The 18,858-nt window shown below is 37.5% G+C and overlaps 1 protein-coding gene across 1 annotated transcript; it reads left to right on the top strand.

The window, feature by feature from the left end:
- The first annotated feature begins 177 nt into the window (after nucleotides 1-177).
- On the top strand, nucleotides 178-18,042 carry LOC5567972 (leucine--tRNA ligase, cytoplasmic). The gene is made up of 4 exons (XM_001657744.2): nucleotides 178-370; nucleotides 484-2,471; nucleotides 16,315-17,663; nucleotides 17,728-18,042. The coding sequence occupies exons 1-4, from the start codon at nucleotides 368-370 to the stop codon at nucleotides 17,934-17,936; spliced, it is 3,549 nt and encodes a 1,182-aa protein (XP_001657794.2). The 5' UTR covers nucleotides 178-367; the 3' UTR covers nucleotides 17,937-18,042.
- The last annotated feature ends 816 nt before the right edge of the window (nucleotides 18,043-18,858 follow it).

Genomic DNA, 18,858 nt, shown 5'->3' on the forward strand with positions numbered 1-18,858 from the left:
ATAGCTTATAGGATTCGTAAATTGCAAATTTCTTGTCAGTAGCAAACCGGCCTTAAAAACACAAAATCTGCCCTCACTGATTGCATGGAATCTGCTCGAAATTAGAGCGCTAAAGTGATGGTTCACCGGTCTAGCCACAGGTGACTGTCATTGATATGTCGAGTTGTCAACCGGCTCCGGCTGTCAGATCGTTTCGCAGAACCGTGGAAGCGCTGATCAGTGAGCGACGTGTGTGCTTTTGGGTGCCTTTTCCGAAATTTTTTGTACGAAAAGTTCCATGCGGATACTTTTCTGTTGATTTTCCTGGATTAAACTTGTGCTAGGAAGTGCATTCGATCGTTTGCTGCTCAAATACACTACAGTAATCATGGTATGTTTTGTTGTTTGATAATGCATCACAAACGGCGTGATGCAATCTGGATGCAGTTTTACGTGTTGTATTTTTTCTCCCCCTAATCGAGATTTTCCTGCTGCATTTTTCAGGCCATGGAACGGAAGGGGACCTTCAAGGTGGAATACCTGCAGAAGATCGAACAGGAGATGCAGGAGCGATGGGATCGTGAAAAGCTGCACGAAAACGACGCTGCGGAAAATCCGCGGAAAAGTTCGGAGGATAAGTTCCTCGTTACGTTTCCGTTCCCTTATATGAACGGAAGGCTGCACTTGGGACATACGTTTTCCCTGTCCAAGGCGGAATTTGCTGTCCGGTATAATAGACTGAAGGGAAAACAGGTGCTGTTCCCCTTTGGGTTCCACTGCACGGGAATGCCTATTAAGGCTTGTGCGGATAAGTTGAAACGGGAAATGGAGTCGTTTGGATGTCCACCTGTATTTCCGGTGGAAAAGGAAGTGGAAGTCGTTGAGGAGAAAGACGTCATACCGAAGGATAAAAGCAAGGGCAAGAAGAGCAAAGCCGTCGCTAAGGCAGGAGCTGCGAAATACCAGTGGCAAATCATGCAAAGCCTGGGCTTGAAGGATGACGAGATTAAGAAGTTTGCCGATACAGAACACTGGCTGGAATATTTCCCTCCGTTGGCCATTCAAGATTTGAAAGCTATCGGGTGTCACATCGATTGGAGGAGGACATTCATCACGACGGATGCCAATCCGTTCTTCGATTCGTTCGTTCGATGGCAGTTCAATCATCTGAAGGCCCGTGGCAAGATTATGTACGGCAAACGACACACCATTTACTCGCCGAAGGATGGACAACCTTGTATGGACCACGATAGATCATCCGGAGAAGGAGTCGGGCCACAGGAGTATACCTTGGTTAAGATGAAGGTGACGGGCATGCTTCCAGCTAAGTTGGCATCTGTAAAAACAGCTGTCTATCTAGTTTGTGGAACTCTCAGACCGGAAACCATGTACGGACAAACCAACTGTTGGGTTCATCCGGACATCAAGTACATTGCTTTCGAAACCACCCGAAACGGAGAGGTTTGGATTTGTACCAGACGTGCAGCTCGGAATATGGCTTACCAGGGCTTTACTGCTGTTGAAGGCCAAGTCAAGGAAATTGCCGAACTGACCGGACAGGAGATTATGGGGCTCCCTCTGGCAGCTCCTTTGACACCGAATAAAGTGATCTACACGCTGCCAATGCTGTCGATCAAGGAAGACAAGGGAACTGGCATTGTCACATCTGTTCCGTCGGATTCTCCCGACGATTACGCAGCTCTTTTGGACTTGCAGAAAAAGGCTGCCTTCCGGGAGAAATACTCCATTTCGGATGAGATGGTTTTGCCCTTCGAACCTATTCCCATCATTGAAGTGCCCGGATTGGGAAAACTGAGCGCAGTTTATGCCTACGACAAATTCAAGGTTCAAAGCCAGAACGATCGCGATAAGCTGCAAGAAGCTAAGGAGCTTGTCTATCTGAAAGGATTCTACGACGGAGTCCTGCTAGTCGGTGAACATGCGGGTAAGAAGGTTCAGGACGTAAAGAAAGACCTCAAACAATATCTGGTCGATCGTAACGAAGCCGACGTGTACTACGAGCCCGAGAAAACGATCATGTCCCGATCGGGGGATGTTTGTGTTGTTGCCCTGTGCAATCAGTGGTACATCAACTACGGCGAGGAGAAGTGGCAGAAAACTACCACCGACCATCTTCATACCATGCAAGTTTACCACGATGAGGTCGCTCGGAATTTCGAACACTGCCTCGACTGGCTCCATGAATATGCCTGTTCGCGAACCTATGGTCTGGGCACCAAACTCCCTTGGGACGAACAGTGGCTGATCGAGTCATTGTCCGATTCCACCATCTACATGGCATTCTACACGGTGGTGCATCTGCTGCAGGGTGGTTCTTTCCGGGGCGAAAAACCGAGCCCACTGGGAATTACGGCTGCCGATATGACCGCCGAGGTTTGGGACTACATCTTCTTCAAGGAAGCCAAGCCACCGGGATCGACCAAGATAAAAAAGGCACACTTGGATCTGCTCAAGAAGGAGTTCGATTACTGGTAAGTGATTGAATAGCTTCTAAAACTTCGCGATAATTCTCGCTAAATTTATGATAATGATCTCGCCCTAAAAGCCATTGGTAACCAACTATGTAGTTTGTTGTTACTGAGCAAACTATTGGATTGACACGTTATTTAACCCTCACTTTCCCATGATACCTCCAGAACTCCATTGATTATCATAAATCCATTAAACTTGAGACAAACCAAAATTTGAATTAACCAGATCAATAATATGCACTAGTTACTACAATACCATTCAATATTTATCAGATTAATTCAATAGTCAACTAAATGTTTCAATAGTAAAAAAAACTTAAAAAAATATCAATTTACTATTGAAAAACAACTAACAAAATGTATAGCTATTTCGAAAAAAAAATTACCTCATTAGCAACATTATTTGTGGATTTTTTTGTTTTTATTGTTGGTTCATTCGTTTGTTTAAAAACAACGCACTACATACTCGGTTACCTATGGCCTTTAAGGCGAGATCATAAGTAATGCGAAGTTTGCATCCCTCGTGGCGTCTATTCAGTGGCGTAATTATAGGGGATTCAAAATCAGGACATTCGGCAATTTTCATAACTTACCGTCAAACGGGGTGACTTGCAACACTTTTCAACTTCAATCAACCAAAACCATGATCTAAACGTAATCTAAAAATTTAAATTCCTTGTAGAACTTTGAATGGCCGGCTCGCCTACAGAATGAGATGATAGAAAATTGAATCGAATTATTTTGTCATATCAAAAGTCATCAAAAAGGTGAAATTTTTTAAATGTCCTTGTGCGGGGTGACTTGCAACACTCACTGCTAATTTAGTTTTTTCCAACAAAATGTTGATATTTTTTATTAGTCACACTTGTTAAGTATTGTTATTCATGTATTTAAAGCATTCGAACCAGTACAAGAACATTTAGAATACATTTTTGTAAGAAAATAATTGAGCTATTTTTGTATGGGAAAAAGAGGCGTTAAATCATCAAGGTCCAATATCTTAACTGAACAATATTTTTAACGAGTGTTTGTAGTTGATTGATGAATTATTACTCTTTTGATTATAAAGTAGACCTAACACAAAAGTTTTTAACTTTTATAAAACTCTAAATTGCTTAGAAATAAAGTGTTGCAAGTCACCCCGCATAGGTACATGTGTATAAAAATTATTTTTAATAAAAAGTTGTTGGTACAATTTCGTAAAATAAAGTTCGCCATATTATCACTTATTAGTTATAGAAACAACATGTAGAGTATTATTTTTGTACATTAAATCTGTCTCATGTTTTCAGGTCACGATTCCGAACCTCCATCAAGTATCAGTTTTCTAGACATTTAAAAGAATTATGTTTATTGTATGAACATATTTATAATAACAGTTTTAATTGTGGCCCCTACTTGAATTGTGAGTCACACGTATTGAAGCACTGATTTAAAACGAATTTTCTATTGAAAATTGTGTTTTATAGTAAAATTTAGTTGTAAATTACAATGTGTTGCAAGTCACCCCGCCGTTGCAAGTCACCCCGTTTGACGGTACCTGCCAGTGCCGTTTTGTCTGAAATGCCGAACATGACTCATATTTAAACATTTTTAGAGATTTTTTCATGTTCTATAGATAAAAGCTTGTATTGTTAAAGAATTGATCATCCAGTAGAGAAATTTTACTGGTTTTCTTAAGAAATGAGCGTTCGAAAAAATTGGATTTTGAGGAAATAGGTTATTTATCTGAATTTCAAGATTATGCTCTGTTGTTAATAACAAATGAAAGGAAAATTATCATTGTATTAAAATGAAAACTTTTTAGTTCGCAGTTCCAGCTCAGTAATTATTTGTCCTTGTTTTCAATTCACAGCGTAACAAAAATGACATTTTTGCGTGTCTCGAGGATCGAATTATGTTTCTCTAGTAGATTTGGGGTTGCTGAATCTGGTGCCATTCTCAGAAATGTTCCAGCATGTCACAATTTTTAGCTACACTGCCGTGAATCGCAAGTCAGTCCCATCTGTAAAAAGTAGGCATTGAGAAAATGGGCTGTGAAGTTTCCAAACTCGTTTTCCATATGAATATTCAAAAAATTCCACAGGATCGGAACATGTTCAAATCATAATGAAACTTTCACAATTTGCTTTTCACTATGATATCTTTCTATAAAAATATAAAGATGATCAAAACACGGTTAATTTTTGTGTTACACGGTGCGGAAACCTGTAGTGGGACTGATATGCGATTACTTTTCATTATGGGACAATTTGACTTGCTGTTTTTTCCTACCTTTTCCGAACAAAACTTAGTATCTCATTAGGGCAGCTGAAAGAGCATCGGAAGATATGTTGAAAACTAAACTCAACTCAATTTTGACGAAAATGCAGATGGGACTGATTTGCGATTCACGGCAGTACAGGTCGCCAAAGTTGTATAAAACACTGGTTTTATCAATGTTTACATGAAATTAATAGTACAATTTATCAAACTTTTTTGTAATCTAATCCACCAAACATGCAAAATAGAACTTGAACTTTCATTTCAGACATAATTTGATTGAAATTGCGCGATTAAATTTCGATTAAATCGATTTTTTCAACATGCTTGCAGTCTCCATACAAAATTCTTCGTTTCTTCTATATGACAAAATACAACAATTCTCTGAACCATCAAAAAATAACTTTTCCGTATCGAAAGTATTATTATACACATAAAGTTTGAATTCTGTGGCAAATTAAGCCAATATATTACCTTACAAGCTGGCAAACTTGCATGCAAGTTGGCTGAAAAAGGCCATTTTTTGCATTTTCAACAGTCGATAACTCTAAAACTAGACGTGCTATGATATTTCTGAAAACGGCAATGGATTCAGCAACCCTTAATTAAGTGAATAGCGGTATTTTGGTGCTGGAGACAAAAACGTGTTCCGCAGTGTTATGAATCATGGTTTACGGCTAACCAGCCGAGTGGAACTACCGAAAAGCTAAACATTACATACAGTTTGCAATTGGATTAAATGGACAAATTTATGTGAAGTTTTGCGAAAAAGTTACACGTCTTCTCAGTGAGAATCGAACTCACAACTCCCTGATCTCTAGTTAGGGCGCGTTACCCCTACGCCATGAGAAGACTCATGAATCCAAAGGGACCTAAATCATCTATTAAGATATCTCAATGAATCGTGCAACAATCGCGGCAGCAATTTACCGATTGTTTTTTAAGAAACCTGCTTAGTTTCGCTAGGAAATTACTATGAATGTCATAAAATCAGCTAAGTATGTTTCATAGAAATAAAAAAACTATTTAGAAAGCATCTCATAACCTTTTCGGAAATTTATTAAAGATCATAAAAATATTGCATGACAACAGGAAAACGTTTAGTGTTTCCATGACTGCTGTAGGCACGGCTCGTTACATAGACCAAGAAAACACGGTTCTTATAGCAATTCATTTTATTTATGGAAAAGCTTTAAAGAATTCTGTGACTCCTAGTCAACCTTTTCAACGTTCTTAAAACCGTCCTGTGATTATAGTCCATCTATAGTCCGTACTTCTAGAATGTAGTATGATTTAAGTTCAGTTAATTAAATAGAGTTTAACTGTGCATGGAATATAACAACCTGATAACATCCTAATTTCAATGCACAAATTAAGCATTGCATTTGGAAGCTTTTTCATTTTCATTTTCATTTTGCAGCGTTTGGTGGGGCAATGAGAGCGTAAGTCAGTCCAAAGCCGGTGGCAGGGATAGGTAATGACCGTAATAGTCTATGCGGACCACTTGAACACCATCGGAAATGATAGGAAGGGTTGGGGTAGGGTATAGGAAATTGGAGAAGACTTGACACAGTAATGCGATTAATGCTGCAAAATGTAAATGTGCTGAGAGCAATTTAATTTGAGTTTTGAAGTTTGGTTTGATTTACTAAAATTCCAAACAATTGTACAAGTAAGAAAGAATGAGCTGATCGCTTTATAGAAATTTAATAAACAACAAAGTAATAACAATATGAGAGTGATGCTAAGAACTGCTGATGGCACGATGCGACGCTTTAGGAGCTTTTGATAATTATTGAACATTACTATAAAGATCGCAATTCAATCGATGGTGACAACTTTACAAACTTTATCTGTTTTTATCATGTACAGATTGTTTATTGTTTATTAATTGTTTATTATTCTAACATAACTACATAATTAGTTTTGTTAGAATAATAAACAATTAAATAGCACTAATGAATAGCTTAAAAAATGACATTACAGCATAGCTGAGCCTTTCGGATCGTAAGACCGATGTATAAAAATAATGTGTTTCGAAATTGTCCGCGTGGTCTTCTAGTGCCCCTATTAGATAAGAATCAGTCATAGACATACATACCGAATGCTCGCCATGACCCTATGATCAACATTTGTATATGTATAGCCTTAGCTGATGTGGCTTTTCTAATAGGTAATTCTTTCACTCATTAATTGTCTTCAAAACCTTGTCAAGTATAGAAGATTGATATTATTTCGTTTATTACTACAGTGAAGCTACATTCTACTTATTAATTATTTGGTATTATTGTATGTTTTTATCACTATGGATGTTATAAAGGCCAGAATTCCCAGTGAGTGAAGAATTTTATAGTACTAGAACACCATAGAAGATCGCTAAACATTACCTAATCATGGAACGGCTTTTTGCTCTATTATTTTAAGTAGATGCTATTGATTTCCCTTTGCTCCTATCCGCAACCTGGTGCACGCGCCCTGTTGGTTTTCGAAAACCTCATAGAAACCGTCAATGGCAATCCCAATTACTACCCCATATTGCACATTCAAGGGCCTGACTGTGCTCCTAACCCACCCTCAGTTTGTAATCTTCTCGCCAGTTTGAAATTATATTTTCCCGAAGTGAAAGTAATTTTGATGAGTGATAGCCGTACTATGCAGTAGTTTAGCCAGAATCTTTTGGTCAGAAGACAAAATCTAAATTTTGTAATAAAAAGGTTGCCATTGCTTTGAAATTCACCCAATATCTAATCAAAGCTACTAACAACAGCGATCAATCATCAAAACTCATCGCTCCCTGGAAAATATAATCCCAAGCCCAGGGCATTTCATTTGGAAGCTTTTTATAATTAAACTAATAAATTCAGCGATTTTAATGACAAACTCAACTGCATGCCTTTCAGATCAAACGTATAGTTCATCAATGATCTTCTACTTTACTCATACTAGCAGAACTAACAATTGACAGGCTAGCCGTCAGATTTGCAGCTTCTCTGTGGGTATTTCTATACAAACCGTCAATGGCAATCCCAATTACTACCCCATATTGCACATTCAAGGGCCTGACTGTGCTCCTAACCCACCCTCAGTTTGTAATCTTCTCGCCAGTTTGAAATTATATTTTCCCGAAGTGAAAGTAATTTTGATGAGTGATAGCCGTACTATGCAGTAGTTTAGCCAGAATCTTTAGGTCAGAAGACAAAATCTAAATTTTGTAATAAAAAGGTTGCCATTGCTTTGAAATTCACCCAATATCTAATCAAAGCTACTAACAACAGCGATCAATCATCAAAACTCATCGCTCCCTGGAAAATATAATCCCAAGCCCAGGGCTTTTCATTTGGAAGCTTTTTATAATTAAACTAATAAATTCAGCGATTTTAATGACAAACTCAACTGCATGCCTTTCAGATCAAACGTATAGTTCATCAATGATCTTCTACTTTACTCATACTAGCAGAACTAACAATTGACAGGCTAGCCGTCAGATTTGCAGCTTCTCTGTGGGTATTTCTGCCACATCTCCACTATGGGCGGTTTCCATATAGAATGGTGGCCAAACATATTTTTGCCATCTCATGTCTTATTTATGAGTTTTGTGGTTCAAATTTGATATTTTGTTTTCAATGAACAAGTTTTCGAGACCAACTTTTAAAAAGGGCTTATAGCGAAAAAATGCGTGATGCATATAGGCTACTTATGCAATTAACGTTGTGAAAACCATTATTAATAACATAACTTACATAATAATAATTATGTGAATCATTTAGCTATATTCACTTATCCCCTGAAATTATCTTTAGTTGATATTGTAGAAAACAACGCAAAAATATTGAAAAAGTCAATGAGCCCTAACTGAAAAAAGTGCAACTATGTGCAGCTAAATTCTTCGCAATCCTTTAGTTTACATCTTTGAAAAACCTTGGAAATGAATTTTAGCCTGGTTCAACTTGGGACAAAAAAGTATGGGATGTGTAAAGTTTCAGCAAAAACTCGAATATGTTTTTTCAGCGTAGTCCCCACATTTACTAGAATTAAAGTATGAATTTTTATTTCATTTTATTTTTCTAAGATCGCTTTTTAGTAAGCTTTCGAACAGTGTATGAAGATTTGTATGAAAGCTCTAGTATTCCAGGAATATCTTAATATAAATGTTTACTATGTTTTGATGTACCAGAAGAACCTATCAGAACAAGTCATTTTTTAGATTATTGGCCACCTGATCGCCCATAGTGATCTCCAGCGGGTGTAACGCTGCTCGGTACAATTGCTACAATCTGTGTTAAATCTAATAATCGGAGTTTCAGGGATCAGTTTAATTCTGATAGCGATAGAATGCTGTGAAAATACACCAAAGATAATAGTTCATGTTTAAGTAAGAGCCTAACTAATAGTAAAACTAACAGTATCAGTTATGTCGAATATCAGCGGAATCTGAAACTGTTCGGATGCAGTACGAAACGTATTCTAAACGTTCTATGCAACTGGAGTTAATTTTTGAAATACAAAACTCAATATAGGTTTTGAAAAAGATGTTATTTGAAAATTCTTGCATGCAACTGGGAGCAGCCGACGGAAAATTTGGTCTAGTTTCATGTAGAGATGTACCGAATAGCACTATTCGGCCTTCGGCCGAATACCGAATAGTTGGAAAATTATTATTCGGCCAAACGAATATTCGGCCGAACATTCGGCCGAATAATGACCTAATATTCGGCCAAAAAAATCCTAATATTCGGCCGAATAACACCGTCTAATTTCTCTAAAACTATATTTTTAAAATATAAATATATTTTTAATCCTGGATAAAGAAAAAAACGAGTTTGCTTAAGTAGGGAAAGCTTCTACGGTGAAAATTTGAACGGATTATGAATGAAAATGAATGATCGTCCTCTTGAGCTTTTGAAACCAATTTGTAGAAATCACAAAAACAGTAAATTTCAAAGATCTTTCGTATTTCTAAAGTAAGGGATTTATATTCTATTGATAGCACTTTTTATCCATCTCATGTTTTGTTAAAATATAACCCAATATACGTTACTAGATTTCTCATCCGACTTTTGGAAGTGTTTCAAAAAAAATGGAACAAACAGACTGCAGACCACTTTATTATGCTAAAAGGAAGAACTTGAGCAGGTGTCTCAAACCAAACAATATCGAAAGAATGGAAAGTGCTAATATATGTTAACGGTTAAAATTAAAAGCATTGAGTCCATACGCGTCATACTATTTAGTCTAGTGGTTCCTTACAGCCCCAGACAAATGATTATAAAGCTATCAGTACACTATGGCAAATATTTGACATGGATTGATACAGTGCCAAACGTTTGTCATCGCATACAGGGTTGCCACATTTAAATCTGTATTTATTTCTTGAATTATCTGTATTGCTGTATCCTGAAGCAAAATATCTGTATTTTTAATCTGTATCCCCAAATATTGATGAAGAAATTAGATTTTCATGACAAATCAAAGAAATAGCAGTTATTAGAAATTATAATACAGAATTTTCAAATCTAAATTAAATTTAATCGTTTTAAGTAATATATATTTTAAGGCAAACTTGGAAAATCTATAAAATCTGTATAAATTTGGCTGAATTATGTATACAGAATCTGTAAATCTGTATGTGTACAAAAAATCTGTAATCTGTATATACAGATTCTTGGTTACAAAATATTCGAAAAAATCTGTAATATACAGATAAATCTGTATATGTGGCAACCCTGATCGCATAGATTTGGTTCACGGTAAAAAATAAGCACCATGCTATCAATAGTTCTGCACTTGGATTTGCACTACTGTTGAATCTTGACAAAATCAAGGTAACAGCATTTGAATTCAACGTTGCATGTTTTGATTTGAAATAAAAAAAAGTTAATATGAACATTTCCGTCTGACTCAGATTTGAACCACCAACCTTCGGAGTGCAAGTCTAGTGTCTTACCTCGACACCAACTCGCATCTGTTGAAAGAGGTTGAATTGATCTCAATCACTTTCTACAACAAGCTGTCAATGTTTGCTTTCATAGAAAAGACATGATGTTCAAAATTAACGACTTTTCACTTCAGAGTCTAGTTCTAGAGACAGTAGAGCAAATCCAAGGCTAGAACCCTTCAAATCATGGTGATTGGTGTTTTGAATTGAGTCAAGTGATCAATCTATTCAATCGAACGTGCTGATTTTTTACCGTGTTGGTGTTGAAACCTATGTTTGTCTGTTGATTTATGCCTAGCGAAATATTTGCACAATCAGCAAAGCTTATAATGTTAGCTTAAGGCTCATTTGCAGAGAATGTCTTATGTATTGAGCAGCACCGTAGTCAGCTTAATGCTATAGTTCGGAGAAATTCTCACTTTTTTTTTAATATTTGGCATCAAACTCCTTTCATAAAATGCATGAAGCGAAAATTTTAATGTATCATCATTTGAATAAATTCTTTGATTTTTTTTAACTTTTCTTAATTATTTAATTTTGTTACTATTCGGTCACTATTCGGCCTATTCGGCCGAATAACAGAATTTATTATTCGGCAGACCGAATATTCGGCAAAATCAAAATAATCGAGATATTCGGCCCGAATATTCGGCCGGCCGAATATTCGGTACATCTCTAGTTTCATGAAACTGCTCAGTCGTGCATATTGGCCACCGGACACCGAAGATGTTCCGTGCGGGGTGACATTGGGCCTAGGGGGTGACATTGACCGCCTCTTTCGATGCATCTCATGGCTAGTAGGAACGTCAAAAAACTAATCTATGACCATTTATTGGCTATTTATAACGTATTCTTGAAGCTTGACACATTGTTTTCATTATTCTGGCATTAGCTTGCTGTAAAAACCTTGACCCAAAGTCACCCTTATGTAATAGACATGACAACCCTAGTTGAGTAGAACTAATAGATACAGTCGACTCTCCACATCTCGATATCTCTCCGTATGTCGATGATTTCTTAGGTCCCTTCAGTCTGCATATAATTTCTCTCTCTACATCTCGATATCCTCCTTATCTCGATATCCCCGTATCTGGATGTGTTGCTGTTAAATTTTCGTTCCCAATTTTCTCTCTGTATGTCGATATGACCAATATCAAAGGTTCTTCTTCTTCTTTCCGGCTTTACGTCCCAACTGGGACAAAGCCTGCTTCTCAGATTAGTGTTCTTATGAGCACGTCCACAGTTATTAACTGAGAGCTTTCTTTGCCGATTGACCTTTTTTGCATGTGTATATCGTGAGGCAGGTACGAAGATACTCTATGCCCTGGGAATCGAGAAAATTTCCTTTACGAAAAGGTAACGGACTGTTTTTCAATCTAATATTTATTAAAAAATTTGTTCTTCGTCACGATCTCTCCCTATCTCGATGGTCCCTTCGATATCGAGATGTGGAGAGGCGACTGTAGTTGAATGCCGCCGGACGCATTATTATTCTTTGAAAATCTTCTGAAATATGACCATTTCCCTAAAACTGGTTCCATATTTTTGGTCAGTCAGGTATGTATTTTTAATCATGTATATATTATCTAGAGCTGTATCCAAGCGGGCCACAAATTTCAAAATGATGCTTCCAGCCGCATATTCAGAACCATTAGATGCACTGATCACTTTATAGTAGGTTCCAGGTGCCCTGGGGGAAGTGGCCATTTAAGAACATACCTCAGGGTGGCCACCGAACCGGGAAAAACGGGAAAAAGACATGAATTTGAATCCACCGGGTGAAAGACGGGAAAAACCGGGAATTTGAGAAGATCTCCGGGAATCTCGTTTGGAACGACATCTTCAAGCTGTAATCTACAAACCAACCTCCAAAATAAGTTAGCGAGGCTTCGAAATATTTTTTTTTGAACTTTTGTTCTCGCACTGTTTGAACTTTTCTCTAACTTTTTTACTCAACGTTATAAATCAAAGTTTGATTTCTTTAAAATTTGGATTAATTTTGTGCATGAGCGGTTATTGGAACACACAAAAATACCTAGTGACCGAATAACCGCTCACTAGGTCTTGTGTTTTCAGTATAAAGTATTATTTTATCCAATGAAAATAATGTCAGACGACTTCATTTGAAAGTTGTTAATATTGCTAGAATATATCCGTGCGAAAAAAAAAAGTTATTTCATCGTACTGAATAAAAACAATCGATGGTTGATTAATACAGGGTGTCTACTACCTGGAAAAACCTGGAAAACCTGGAATTATCAGGGAATTTTAATCAACCTGGAATTCTCAGGGAATTTTGGCTGTACTCAGGGAAAATATTTCGAACCAGTAATTCATGGTAGAATATGGCCTTTTTGTAACACAAAATCTCTTCAATCAATAAAATTTTCGGCTGCGCCGCTGTTATAGCGCTATTTGAGATATACAGTAATACCTCGATATAACGTAACTCGATTTTTATTTTCGTTACGTTATATCGAGGTTACGTTATATCGAAGTAAAATATTTTTTTTTTCTTAATTTCGTTCAATATGTATTTTTTGACGAAGAATGGGTCTTGAATTGATATTATTGACCTAGCAGGCATTTTCAGTCTTTCCTACATAGTTGTTCGATTTTTTTCCGTGTCTAATTTTTTATATTTTTCTTTTCATTTTCATTTTTTTTTTATTTTTACATCTCTATTACAGTAATCCTTAGAGAATTTTTTTCAGGAAAAATCTTTGAAGGAATCCTTAAATACTCGGAGAATCTCTGTAATAAATTCATAAATGAGATCTTTCAGAAACCTTTAAACAAACTAATGTGGAGCAGTCCATGAACATTTTTAGCAGGAAATTAAGGAAATTGAATAATTTTGCTATTAGGAGCTTGTGGTAAAATTCTTAAAATAAAATCTTTGGTAGGCTCTTGACCAAATTTTAGAATGAATGTCCCAAGGACTCATGATTTTTTTCAGAATTCATGAAGAAGTCACTAGAACCAAAGAACGCTCCAATAAAACAAGAACTATCCTTGAGGGGTTTTCAATGGAAAAGTTTCTGAATGAATACGTGGTGGAATTATCGGCAGTATTCTAGGAGAATTCTCTGGAGTAACTAGGGAACTGGCTCAGCTTTTGATTGAATTCCTGAAATTTGTAATAAAAACAATCTATAGAAAAATTACTTGGTGTAATTTTTGATCAAAGGTACAGTAAAATTCAATGATATATTAAAAAAAACACTATTGGAGAAATTCACAATCATTGAATTTAAAATGCATAGAATCCGGAATTCCTTAGACATATTCTGGAGAAATTCCTGGAGGAATATATGAACCATTTTTTGTTGAAATTCAATGGGAACATTCTGAAGAAATTCCTCAATTAATTCTTAAGACGGAAATCCGTTAAGTTTATATTGAGCAAAGTGACCCGGCGACACACAAGTGTAATCTGAGTTTGATGTAGTCTTAAGCAAATAGTCTAAATAAAAAATCATAAAAGTTTTCGTAGAAAATTGAAGTGAGTAGCAGGCTTGGATCCAGTTGGAGCGTAAATGCAGCAAAAATAAAGAAGAATGGTGTAAGCATATGTACAGCAATGACAAAATGTTGTTCTTAACATTGAGCTCACTCGATATTATGACTGTATTAAGCGTTTAAACGCTTGCATTGCTTTGATTTATTATTGGTTGGTGTTTGAAACTTGAAAAATGTTTATTCTAGCTCATAAATCATGTTTTTATTAAAAAATTGAAAAATAAATGGGTGCTAAAAAAAAGTTACGTTATATCGAGGTAAAAATTACGTTATATCGAGTTACGTTATAAAGAGGTTACGTTATATCGAGGTATTACTGTACAGTCATTTAATTTATAGTCATTCAATTTATTCTGAATAAAACCTATTTAAACAAGGAAGCGGGACTTAGGATTGCCTAAATGGTAAAGGCAAGTACGATTCCCAGTTCCAGTTGGATTTCAAGAGCATATGAAATAAATAATTTTGTATGAAAAGATTAACGATTACAACAGGTACGAAAAATAGTATATTTCTATGTTAGCAGGTCATTTTTTAAAGGCTTGGTTATTGTGGTTATTATCTCTAACGAAATTTTAATCAATATGGTCACTAAAGTCACTTTTTTGCCAAAACCCTTTCCTTTCCATGTTAGCTTCAGAGCTCCATTAATTTTCGATGAACTTGAGACAAACCGAACCAGATGAATACTAGAATATGATTCTTTACACATCAGGTTAATCCAAAAGTCAACTGTTTGATAAACAATCAATTAACTACACGCTCAAAAAAGAGTTCTGGAAAACGTGAACGGTCAAAAATACACCATGAATTACCATGATCTAGTTCACGGTGTATTTTTGCTTGTTGACGAGTTCACGTCGGATACGAGAACGGATTTTTTTTCTGTGTATTGTAAAACAACCAACAAATTTTAAATTGGTTTTGAAAAATAAATTTTTTGAAATATTGTTTGTTAAATTACTTTTTTTATAAAAACGCTTTTTCATGAAGAAATAGTCGATCAAAGTCGTGGGAAGGAGAACTGGAATACTTCCAACAACCCCACCATGGGTGCCACCAGCAAGTTTTAATGGATTCCTAGAAGAATTTCTTCAGAATTTGGTCCAGAAAATTCTAGAACACTCCTACGCTACTACCTCCAGTAATTTTCACAGAGATTATTATGAAGAAAAAAAAATCAGTATATTTTTCAGATGTTTTTCCACTGATTCTTTCCCCGATTTCTCTAAGTGTTACTTAGTTACCGGATGTCTTTAAATTTTTTGTATGTTGTTTACGCATTTAGAACAAACAGAAAAACAAATATTTTTTTATTGAAGTGAATACAACTTTGAAATTTATCGTTAGATTTTTTTGTTTAAGTGTTTCGAAGCCAAACTACCTATCCTTGAAAATAAATTTTTAATCACCTAAATTTGACCATTGTCAATCATTAATGTATTTTGGAGATTTTCTTAAACCTGAAATTATTTTTTTGAAATCTGGAAAAACCTGGAAATATCAGGGAATTTTATTTCTGTAAATGAGTAGATACCCTGTAATACTCCTAATGTGTTTCACATGTAGCCCAAAAGGTCACGAATCGCTCTGGTAAAAGAATATAATGTCATGTTCTTGTAAATGCTTACTTTCCAGTTATCTCACAATCGACACGACCAACAAGTTCTCCCACGTTCACGAGTGGGACACACTCGTCACACCAACAACATGGAAAATAGGGATTTATTTCGAAGAACATATTCCAGTTGCAACGCAACTATGACTGTAGAACATCTAATCACCAACTGTCCCGTCTATCAAAGCATCCCTTCCCAACATGCTGCTCCAAATAGCATAAGATACGCCTTGGTAAACGATCCGAGCAGCGAAGCTGCTCTATTAGCCTTTATAAAAGATGCTGAGCTGTTCCAACACATTTGACCCAGAGCAAAACTTCACATATGTTAAAAACCTTGCTATTGAATGCTGTGCTTGCTAGGAAGCCCTCTTTAATTGTTTACTCCAGGAGAGAACCAGCCTATGGCTGAAAATCTCAATAAAAAAGATAATGATAATAATGCGTACTCACTATGTCCGCCTACCTTTACAGATTAAAATATTAATCAATATAATACATTCCAGGTACCCCGTCGATCTGCGAGTGTCCGGCAAGGATCTCATTCAAAACCATTTGACGTTCTTCCTGTACAACCACGTCGCCATGTGGCCAAACGATTCATCCAAGTGGCCCCGTGGAATCCGCTGCAACGGTCATCTGCTGCTAAACTCGGCCAAGATGTCCAAATCGGAAGGCAACTTCCTGACGCTGTACGAAGCGATTGCCAAGTTCAGTGCCGATGGAACGCGGCTTTGCCTGGCCGATGCTGGCGACAGTATTGAGGATGCCAACTTTGTGGAAAGCACCGCTGATGCGGGTATCCTTCGCTTGTACACGTTCATCGAATGGGTGAAGGAGACTCTCGCTGCAAAGGCCATGTTGCGTAAAGGACCGCTGGACGACTTGAACGATGCCGTATTCATGAGTGAAATGAACCTTAAAGTGAAGGAGACTGACGAATACTATCAGAAGATGTTATACAAGGAAGCACTGAGGACAGGATTCTTCGAGTTCCAATCGGCGCGTGACAAATACAGGGAACTCTGCGGCTCCAATGGAATGCACGTCGATTTGGTGATGGAATTCATTCGTCGTCAGGCCTTGCTCATTGCCCCGATTTGTCCGCACGTTGCCGAACACGTCTGGCAACAGTTGGGTAATCAAACTAGTATCCTGAAGGCGACATGGCCGCAGATTGGCGCGATTGATGAGAAGAAAATCAAGTGCTCCGCCTATTTGATGGACGCAGCCCATTCGTTCCGCGTTAGTCTGAAAACCATTTCACAAACGAAGGTTAAAGCTGGAAAAGCAGTTGCTGCTCCCTCTGCGGTCAAACCCAGCGAGGGAACCATTTGGGTTGCCAAGTCGTTCCCACCGTGGCAAAGTTGCGTGCTAGATACCATGCGAGAACTCTACGAAAAGAACAACGCTCTGCCTGACAATAAGGTCATTTCCATGGAACTGGGAAAAAAGGAGATCCTGAAGAAGTACATGAAGCGTGTGATGCCGTTTGCTCAAATGGTGCGAGAACGAGTCGAATCTGCTGGCGGACCAGGAAAGAGCGCTATGGATGTCACATTAGACTTTGATGAACGGGAAGTTTTGGAAAAGAACATGAGCTACTTGAAGAATACGCTGGAATTGGAAACGCTGAACATTCGTTTCACCGATGAAACGGATGCGCCCGAAAAGATGAAAGAAGAAGTACGACCAGGAGCACCGTACATTGTATTCACCGTTAAGCCTTTCGTCATGGTCACGCTGGAAAATCCGATCGAACGGTCTGGGCTATTTACCGTGAACTTAAATCTGTGCGAAGGCGACACATGCTCAATCTTTCGAGAGAAACTGGCCAAGCAGATCGAATTCAAAGGTAATTTCACAATAGACTGATTTAGTACTGAACTCTCATTAACTTTACATTATTTTAATTGTAGCGGATTTGTCGGCGCTAGAAATTTTACGTTTCGAAGATCCGATTCTGGGTCCCAGGAAGCCGCCCACTTTCCAGGACTACCGTAGCGGAAAACTAACCGTGGAAGATGGCACCTTCAGCATCGATGTGGACAAGCGACAACTGTTCCTTAGCAATGGCACCATTAAGAATTTGAATGTTGGTACTAGTTTCGTTTACGTTATCAACTAAGGTGAAATAATTTATTGAACTGTATCTCTTGGCGCGCCCTTAAGCTTATGACTATGCATTATTATCAAATACAACTTGCTGATCGGTCAGCATTCAGTGTAACATATGTGTCCGTGTTTTTCTTCAATTCGCAACCTAACTGAGTTCCGCCTACGGTCACAGTGTGAACTTCACACATTCAAGGATATAATCAATTCAGGAATCGTTTTTGTATGTTACTCTGGAGATTACCTTAGTAACTCTACAAATTTTTGCCCAAATAGTGAGCATGAGCATAAATGACCGTACAATTTGTAGTTGCTACTCCGTGATTGAGGGGCCTTCCTTAGTCGAGTGGTTAGAGTTGTAACGGTCCAAGTTGAGTACCGAAGGATCAACTCAAACAAGCAAAAGACGTCGAGAGCGGACAGTGTTGGATTGAGCCGTGTCGTGATCGGTCGCCTATTTTGTTATCACTCACTTGTTAAAATTTATCATTAAGCCGGAATAAACAAAACTTTAATTTCACGACGTACACGAAACGTTTCAGAGTCCGCGGCTATAAAGCAAAGCCATGCTGAAGCTGTCTGGGTTCGAATCCCGGTTGGTCCAGGATCTTTTCTAATTGAAAATTTCCTTGACTTCCCTGGGCATAGAGTATAATTGTACCTGCCAAACGATATACGAATGCATCCTGGCAATTTTGGCAAAGAAAGCTGAGGAATCCGCACTGAGATTTTGGGACCCCTAGGAGCTCGGGGCCCGGTGCGGACCGCACCCACCACACCCTCCTAGCTACGCTGCTGGCTAAATGCCCAATGTAAAATAACAGGTGCTCACTGATCAAAGTTTAATACGACTGGAATTACTTATTGTTTGTATTCTATTGTTTTAAGCTCAGTTTTAAAGTATCTGTATAATTTATATGCGATCCATTTTCGTA

Source organism: Aedes aegypti, chromosome 2 (genome assembly GCF_002204515.2).
Source record: "Aedes aegypti strain LVP_AGWG chromosome 2, AaegL5.0 Primary Assembly, whole genome shotgun sequence".
Lineage (NCBI taxonomy): Eukaryota > Metazoa > Arthropoda > Insecta > Diptera > Culicidae > Aedes > Aedes aegypti.

Excerpts from the sequence above, each read along its gene's own strand:
- LOC5567972 (XM_001657744.2), top strand. Across the intron at positions 2,472-16,314 it reads AAGAAGGAGTTCGATTACTG|GTACCCCGTCGATCTGCGAG; the intron begins GTAAGTGATTGA and ends AATACATTCCAG. Across the intron at positions 17,664-17,727 it reads CAAGCAGATCGAATTCAAAG|CGGATTTGTCGGCGCTAGAA; the intron begins GTAATTTCACAA and ends TTTTAATTGTAG.